The sequence below is a fragment of the Penaeus japonicus genome, unplaced genomic scaffold (assembly GCF_977035675.1).
Source record: "Penaeus japonicus unplaced genomic scaffold, GWHDUDI00000001_assembly GWHDUDI00000010, whole genome shotgun sequence".
NCBI lineage: Eukaryota > Metazoa > Arthropoda > Malacostraca > Decapoda > Penaeidae > Penaeus > Penaeus japonicus.
The window spans coordinates 18,367,382-18,377,214 of NW_028234412.1; the positions used below are offsets into that span (position 1 = coordinate 18,367,382).

Consider the following 9,833-nt stretch of genomic DNA (forward strand, 5'->3'; position numbering starts at 1 on the left):
CCTTCAACAAAAGTCAAATAGAGATCTTTGGAAGAAGAAGATAAATAGAAAAGTATCATTACAACAAGTCCAAGCATAAAAAGCTTTTAAAATGATAAAGTTTAGATTAAAGTACTTTGAGTTTCATTTGTTTTATTGTTTGCATTCACTAATTCTAGGGTTTCACTAGGCTTATCTGATTCTGGAATTATATACTAATCAGGGATTATAGGGTTTCTGGCCAGGACAAAGAGCAATATCTTGGGAACACGGGGAGCCAGACCAAGAATGTTAGCAAAATTCTACTTATTTTTCCACAGCATATAAAATCCGATAGTCTAGATGCACCTCCAAAAGGTCTGTCACCAACATTTCTGTTATTTGGCAAAGACTGCATCATTTATGCAATCCCAAAAAACCTTTGCACAATTTCTTTTTTACATGTATGCATCAGTAGCAAGAAAGTTTGGGTTATCTGATGAAAAAACAAAAATATACTTATGCACAATTCTGAAAATGAATATGTGTATATCATAAAGAAGTGGACATCTTATCCCTGACAGGTGTCATTGCATACATGACACATCAGGATCTGCTCACAGTTGAAGCATGCACACATTCATGAAGTATTATGGCTACAGGGTTCCAAAATCAGTCTAAATCTGTTTTTATGATTGATTTATGGAAAGATATTCTTTAGGCTAATCTGTGCAGCCTGGAAGGCAGGGAAAACATTTTCCCTATCCCTTTAACCTATTGCAGACGGGGGATAGATTCGCTTGCCTAGTCTTCAGGATGGGTTTTAATTCAGAACGAGGCAGCTTGAAGCAACATATTTTGAATCTTCCTACTTTCTTTCAGTCATTCATTATAAAACTAGAGCCATTTTTGTGTTTTATTTTTTGTGTGTTTTATTTTGTTTAGAGACTTATATATGCCAAATGACAGGCTCTATCAATGCTGCAGTTGACTAAAATTGTAGTATATAATCCATATCAGCTCATTTTCTTTATACTCAGTGTGATAGAAGTATTACCGTTTTCTGGGAGGACAAAAAGCGATTTATTTTTTTCATATTTTTGTGCTGTCATGAACGAATAGGAAACATATAACCACCTACAATGAAGATAACATGAAGAGGTAGGGAAGAAAAATGAAACCTGTGCTTGTGACTGTGAGTGCCACTAAAGCAAGAGCTGAACAACTTGCTGTGCGCCATCACTCTCTAAAGATAGTGCTTGCTAGAGACTATGGATGGGTGCCATTCAAGGCTCTCTCTCCTGCTGATACTAGAAGAAAGTGGTACCGTCTAGGTTTTGGATGTTAAGTTTGCTTAATATAACAGTAATTATAGTAATTATGTCTGCAATTGCAATCACCACTCCCTCCTTACTCATAGCCCAATAAAATAGCACAGTGATCCAAAATCACCAAACGTTATATACGTCATGAGACCCATCGTCAGGCCAAAGCTCCTGCGGCACCTATGTCATGACACCCGTCCGCAATGGGTTAATTTTTAGCCGGTGCTGCCAGCAATGTAGACCACCCATCCTGACTGCCAGTTAGGTTATTAGGCTTAAATGGGTTAACATTTGGTATGATACTGGTGTTACATAATTGAATGAACAATTTGTTTCATATTTGAACAAAAAAAAATTCAGAGAAAGAATGTGGTAAAATCTAAAACACTATTCATCTATACTTGCAGAGCAAATTAAAAATATAAAAGTTAACCCTCTCTGGACGGGTGGTACAGCATGTGTACCGCGCATTCAAAAGCCCAGTGGCCGGGCGGCACAGTATTGTGCCAGCCATTCAATTGATTTAGGCCTAATAATTCAAACGCCCCAGCATTTGGACATTCAAGGCTAGAATTCCCCCGTCGGGGATGGGTTAATGATCATTATAATATTACACTTACACCTTTACCCTTCATTGATATATAATCAACTTCAGCATTTTTGTTTTACCGGTTATGACCTGAGTAAAGTTTCCAAAGAGTCACATTATTAAATACCATGGTACTGGTATCAATATATTGTTCTCATCCTCTCCTAATCATATATATAGTGATCATTATCCACAATTACACCCCTATACTCCTTCCTCTGGGCCCCAAAGGTAGAGGAGGACATGAAGTAGATCAGGTTATTCGATCATCATTCTGCACTGGTAAACAATCAACTGACGTAGTTTTTTGTTTGACTTGAAGTACACTTCTTTAGAAAATAGCTATCTATCAGAAAAAAAATAATTTTGGGATGTTCACTTTGTCCATAGTCAACAGCCAACGAGAGCTGCCTGGTCAATTACAGCATTTTTTTTGCTAATTATTGTTCTTGCATCCAGGGGTTTGACTTTACAAGGAACTTTCAAGCTGGTTGTTGTATCAGGAAGATTTAACCCCTTCACTCCGGGAAGTAGAAAACGCTCCTCGCGCCGTATCCGAGCTGCCGGCGCGTGCCAAATTTTAAACGTCGCTACTGAATATGACAAGTTTTAAGCCAAAACCTCAACATAATTATCATGTGTTATATATCAAAATATGCATAGTTAACCTCTTCCCCCATATGCATGTGACAAGTTATTTACATGGGTTGGGAGGAAGATGGAAAGAGTGACCTTGGTGGGAGGCCTCACTCGGATGACCAAAGAAAACGATTGAAATAGTATGGTAAACTAATCATAATATGTTTTATATTTTTACATAATGTTCCATAAATAAATAATAAAATGATTGCTAGCAGGGCCCATCAATGCCTCCCCTGGTATAAGCAAATCCCACTCTTATGTAATAAATTATTAATAATGAAAGTCAAGTAATATATCGTATCATATCCGACCTCTATTCTGAAAGATCTCGTACAGTATCCGGAAGAAAAAAAACTCAATTCCACCAGAACTGAGCCATGACGCAGTATGCGCGTCCTCGGATTTGACGCGAGTACTGCGATGCTCGTGTCAAAGGGGTTAAATGGTTAATGTAATCAAAAGGTATATCACTAAATAAGGAACCAGTAAACTCTATGTATAAAAAACAAAATGAAACATTAAGATAAGTAACACATAGTGCTCTGAAAAATGGGGGGTCCAGGGGGGAAAGCCTTTCTTTGGCTAGGGCTGACCTCAAAACTAGGGAAGGTTAGCTTTGCTGTTCAATTAGAATTTTGTAGCCAAAAAAATGCCCTGAAAAACACACATGCAAAATTCTCGCTTCGTGTCAAGGTATAGTCAACCATAATTGCTGTGCATACAGTATGCTATGGGGGTGAGTAAATAATAAAGAAACCATTTCTTTTACATCTTAATTTTACAATGGACAGATATATGGTAGATAAAAGGTAATGTTGTATCATATATCTATGGCTTTTATTTATATATATCACCCTATAATTTTTACTAATCTATTTCATGCAACTCCTAATATTAGAGACTAGACTGGGATATAGGGGGAGATTTGGGATTATATCCACTTTATATGTCATAACAACTTTATTGGTATTTAGTAACACAGCATTATTTGAATAATTTACCTGCACTTGTTTGGAAAATAGCATGCTATAAAATATAAATGCATAAATGTTGGGGGATGTTCAGTTCATATACAGATGATAAGGAAACAAAGACAGATTCATGTTGCAAATTGTTCAGGGCTTTACAAAGTTCAACTTTCCCAGATATATACACTGACAATGCAGGGTCTACATTGATAATGCACCTAAGAGGTTCCTCGCCATATAATCTCTATCCTGCCACAATATATATATATATATATATATATATATATATATATATATATATATATATATATATATATATATATATATGTAGAGAATGTTTCTTGACCTTTCATCATAGCATTTTTAGGTGCAAAGGCAACTGTGATTTATGCAGATGCATACTTTGCATGAACCACAGATTTCACATTTTGACTCTATAGCAGGTACATTTATACTGTTTTATATGCTCATTGCTTCATCCCACTCAAAATACCTGATTTACCCCGAGTCTCTAGAGCCAGTTGGAAACTATGGGTTTGCATAAAAGTATACCTCCAAATACATTAGAAATTATGATCCTTAACCTGTTGCCGATGGGGGATAGATTTGCTTACACTGTCTCCAGGATGGGTTTTATTTCTAAGCAAGACAGCTTCTGCAACATATTTTGATTTTTCCCACTCCCTGTTAGTCCCTCATTGTAGAGCTAGAGCCAATTTTGTATTTTGTTTTTTTGTGTGTTTTAGTGTTTTTAGAAATTTATATTTGTCATATCACAGGCTCCATCAATTCTGCAGTTGACTAAAATTGTAGTTCAGGGTCCATATCAACTCAATTTTTTTCTTTATACTCAATGTGATAAAAGTATTGCTGTTTTAGGGGAGGACATAAAGCAACTTTATTTTTTTGCATTTGTGTGCTGTCACGAACGAACATGAAACTTATAACCATCCAAAATGAAGAAGTAGGGAAGAGGAAGGAAATTTGTGTTTTTGACAGTGAGTGCCACAATAAAAAGCATCCATAATGGCACAGGGGCACATCATATGCATTGGGCATGGTGTGAGTCACCTTCCTCCTCTCGTTCTGCCTGCACATCTTTCATCTGCGGTACTTTAGAGCAAGAAGTCGGGAATTTGCTATGTGCCATCACTCTATAGAGATAGTGGTTGCTAGAGACCGTAGATGGGTGCCATTCAAGGCTCTCTCTAATGCTGGTGCTAGGAGAAAGTGGTGCCATCTAGGTTTTGTAAGCGAGTTGAAAACCATTTTGCTTAGTATTACGGCAGTTTTAATAATTATGACTGCAATTGTCAACATCAATCACTCATTACTTATAGTACAATAAAATAACATAGTGATCCAGAATCCCCGAACGTCATGACGCCCATAGTCAGGCAAGAGGTCCTGCACCATGTATGACGAAAAAACACGTCATCCGTCGTTAACGGGTAAACTATGAAATTTATAACACGTTTACTGGAAAATTTGCATAAATCTTATAGTTGACTGTTTTGTTTCATGTACTTTCTGTGCATTCGCTTGGGTGTTATTGCACTACAAGAACCCTAATTTTTCTAACAATTAGAATACTGCATGTGCTAAAGATACAATGACCGCTAATGCTGTATAGCTCAGAGTTTGTTTGTAAACAAGCAGCAATAACATCAGTTCAATATTATTTTTGTGCACTGGCTGTGATATATATTTAATATTCTTCCTCTTCTTGGATAATGTCATCCAACAAGTTTTTCATTATCAATAACTACTACTTGTAACTCATTTTCATCTAATAACTTCTTCAAAATCCATGAATTATCAATATTCTGCAACAGACATGTTGGGATGTTTGTGATGTTAATTCCTCCATGGCCCTGGGTAAATAGTGCCAGCAATGATCTGTGGCACACCATCGCATGTCTGTGCCTTTCTTATTTTTTATCTATACAGTAAGTACTATTCTGAATATTTACTGTGAAACACTTACCAAGTGATTCAAATCTATGTAACCTTATCGATGTAGTTTTAGTTAACCCATTGCAGATGGATGTCACGACATACACGACAATGCCGAATAGGCTTAACCCATTAACCAAAGTCAGCCTAAACCCTTGTTTTGTGATGGATTTAAGGGAAGATATTTGTTAATCAAGTCTGCGCTGCCCAGTAAGTAGAGAAAATATATTCCCATCTCTCTACTTTTTAACCCATTAACGACGGATGATGTGTTTTTTCGTCATACATAACGCAGGAGCTCTTGCCTGACAATAGGCGTCATGACGTTCAGGGATTTTGGATAACTATGTTATTTTATTGTGCTATGAGTAATAAGTGAGTAATGTTGACAATTGCAGTCATAATTATCATAACTGCCGTAATAATAAGCAAAATGGGTTTCAACTCACTTCCAAAAGCTAGATGGCACCACTTTCTTCTAGCACCAGCAGGATAGAGAGCCTTGAATGGCACCCATCTACAGTCTCTAGCAACCACTATCTCTATAGAGGGATGGCACATAGCAAGTTCCCGACCTCTTGCTCTAAAGTAACGTAGATGAAAGATGTGCAGGCAGAACGAGAGGAGAAAGGTGACTTACACCATGCCCAATGCCAACAATGTGCCCCTGTGCCAGTAGGGATGCCTTTTATTGTGGCTCTCACTGTCAAAAGCACAAGTTTCCTTCCTCTTCCCTATCTCTTCTTTTTGGATGGTTATAAGTTTCGTGTTTGTTCGTGACGGCACTCAAATACGAAAAAATAAAGTTGCTTTTTGTCCCCCCCCCCTAAAACAGTAATACTTCTATCACATTGAGTATAAAGAAAAAAAATGAGTTGATATGGACCCTGAACTACAATTTTAGTCATCTGCAGAATTGATGGAACCTGTGATATGACAGATATAAATTTCTAAAAACAGTAAAACACACAAAAAAACAAAACACAAATATGGATCTAGCTCTACAATGAGTGACTAAAAGGGAGTGGGAAAAAACAAATTATGTGGCAAAGGCTGCCTCGATCAGATATAAAACTCATCCTGGAGCCTGTGTAAGCAAATCTATCCCCCGTCAGCAACGGGTTAACCGTTGCCAGCGGAATCAGAAATCACTCGTCCTGATTGCCAGTTAGCTCATTTGATGTTGGGTTCTGGGGTACCCATACTTTAAAACCAAAATAGGCCCATTTCAAATTATGGCTTAGAGTATTCACATTACCTTAAAAAAAAATAGCCCTATAGTTTAGAAAACATAAAAAGATTACTATTTGTGGCATACAAAGCATCAACACTACCCCATACCCTCCCAAGAGATGTGCAGGTGGTGCAAGGCAGTATATACGTCCTTATTACGCCCAAATACATGACTCAGTTTTCCCTAACAGTCACTGAGGGAGCATCTAGTTTTAGACAAGAGACAAGGGTGGGAGGGAGTGAGAGGTAAAATCCAGGGGGGGCAATTATGTAACAAAAACCACAAGAACAAGTTAGTGGCAAAAAAAAAAAAAAAAAAAAATGGTACGTGTCTTTCCTCTCGCTCTGTCATTCGTCTGTCTATTTTGCAAAATTCTGCTGGTCGACTCTTAACCCAATGCCGCCGGCCGCCGGCCACAGACGGCGATTATATAATATGATAGCACGGGTGCCGTCATACGCCGTCAATGATATAATTGATTTAGGCCTAAGCGTTCGAGAGCCCCGGCATTGACGCCATAAAAGACGAAACGGCCCGGCGGGAATGGGTTAATACACCATGCCTATTGTTAGAAAATAAGAGACATATTTTCAAAAACCCAGACACACCTCTTCATGGCTTTCCAGAAAAAAAATAATCCAAAATATGCTGTAATCTTTGGCTTTCTCATCTATGACATTTCCAGGACTAATTGAAATGAAAGTAATTAATTGACAGAGAGTTTTAATACTTATCGAAGCTCATTCAATCTACACATTTATAATAAACTGATTGATGTAATTCTATTTCATCTCAAGTGCAATTGTTTGGTAAATGGCCATCTATCAAAAAAACAATTTCTTGACATTCATTACATCTAAAGATAACCAATGAAAAACACCCAAATGTTTGTAGCTTAGTCATAATCAAGGACATATGCTTTTAAATAATTGTTTAAGACTTTGCAAAGCCCCGCCTGTTATAGCAGTTCAGAAATGTTGTCATGTGAATTTGAGTGTTTGCTGTTTTGGTTCCAGTGTGAGATGTTTCCCGTGGATCCCCAAAGTCTGTTGGACAGGGAGGAAGCAGGATTGCTAGCTCGGAATCTGAAGGTTTGCACAGAAAATGACCATCAGGTTCCCTCTATACTTGCAACTATGTGAAAAGTTATTCGTCAGTCATATTGTTATAAATGGAAAACCAACCTTTATTTTCTTTTGAGGAGCATCTTCAAAATTACTAACCTGTCATGTAACTGTAGATAGACTGTAAATGTGCTCGATCTTTATAGTAACTGCTGGATAGTGTACACCAGACAACATCTGATATCCGCTTGATAAGTTCTCGAGTTCCATAGCGAGGTGACCCAAAGGCTGTGACATCCACATGAGCTTTGATAATTGCCAAAAACCTCTGATGCAAGGCCTCCACTGTTTCATAATCCACAACTGGCAAAACACGGTGGTCATCTGACCGTTTGCCTGAACAGTCATCGTCAAGTTCTGGAGTGGGTTCCGAGCCGCCCCGCGAGCACGTCAGTGTGTTTTCAATGTAACCAATAATTATTGACAATATCGCCAAATTCGGCTCACTGTTTTTCGCCAAATGAATTCTAAATAACTTCACAACGGAGTCTATGTCACTGAGAGGAAACAGAGCTCGTTCCTCGCTAGATAACTTGGCCATTTTGTTTACAGATGCTTCAGCTACGTCACAAACATCAACATGTTCCAATAATGCGGAGGTTCTCGCCCGAAACTCCTTCTGCTTATCTCGCCTTGCAGTCAAACAGGCAACTGATAGCCTTGCAAGCTCTCTTAATTGCTGGTAGATGTACTGGCTGCATGGCAATGGGAAGATTGCTCATTAGCACGGTGACAATAACATATTATATAGCAAACCTCTACAGTAATGGAAATTGATTTTCTGATAAATTAAATTTCTTATGATGATTTGCAAATACTATTCGTTTTATCATGTTGCAATATAACCATTAATGACGTCGTAACGGATTCATCTATGCAAGTTTTCACTATCGCTATTTCTCAACATTAACATAAGTGACTCATGTGTTATGATTCAAGCAATTGCAACAATGTTTATTTTGAAGCAATTCTAACGGCCTTTCAAGAGTCTCTTGCTCTCGTGACAGAGTTAACGGCAACTGACGCGTCAATGCTCTGGTGCACAGAGTGAACTTCCTGCATTGATTGCAGTGACAGTTCTTGATGACATAATGGGAAAATATTTATAAGAGCATCGTTAGATGTTAATACAGATATTGAACACCTCACATACACTACCAATTCGTTCAGAGAAGAAAGTAAGGCCAAAACAAGAGGGTTAGGAGCCACGTGTAGAGTTTGGGTCGAGACCAAAGCAAGATAGAGCGTGCTCGGCGTGGCGCAACGCAATCTCGCCCGTGCAGCCCAGGCGCAATTCAACGCCAACTCATGTCACCACTATTAATTATTCCCAGCGTTCTGTAATGGTCTGTCTTGGTTAGCCATCAGTAATACATTTTGGGGATTCACTGAAACATAATCTCAGCAATTTAAACACTAATGAATTAATAACTGATGTCCAGAAATATCTATCACTAGAGACGAGTGAACGAAGCTGAACTAAGCCGCAATAAGTGCTGCCCCTTGCTATGAGAACGTTAGTGATTTCTTTGATGAGAGTAGAGGGGATTGCAAATTATTCTATTCTATTTGCAAGTTATTCTATTCTATGCGTGTGTGATAGAAAGTACATTTACATAAAATTAACTTTTTTAAATAGTAAGCATTACTCAAGTTTTTCTAAAGTACATTTCACTGAAATCTACGGGTATAAAATATTAGTTCCTGATCGTCTTCTCTCTCTCTCTATCTATCTTTGCTAATACGGAGGCCCAGTAATCTAGGGTGTCCTTTGGCCGCACTTCTCATTATTCAATTATTTGTCGGTGATTTTCCTGAGGCAGATCTGGACTGAACCATGAGAGAGGTTGTTTTGAGAAAGGTGAGTTTTCTGGTCACGGCATGAACTATGTGTGTTTCACTGGGCATCTTGAGAGAAGGGGTCATCAGTTGTAAGGAGCGAAGAATACTCAGCAAGATGTAAGTTGAGCGTGGTTAATTTTTGACAGATTATGGATCACACTATTACCCAAGGCCACGGTGTCTGAGTTAGAGGTA

At 38.1% G+C, this 9,833-nt stretch overlaps 1 protein-coding gene across 1 annotated transcript in view; it reads right to left on the reverse strand.

Annotated features, from left to right (window-relative positions):
• Mnn1 (menin 1) overlaps window positions 1-9,028 on the reverse strand; it is a 48,998-nt gene extending 39,970 nt beyond the window's left edge. The window contains exon 1 of the mRNA XM_086540899.1: window positions 7,896-9,028. Coding sequence (XP_086397025.1) covers window positions 7,896-8,337 — 442 coding nt within the window. The 5' untranslated portion in view covers window positions 8,338-9,028. The remainder of the gene's footprint in view (window positions 1-7,895) is intronic.
• Window positions 9,029-9,833: the final 805 nt, after the last annotated feature.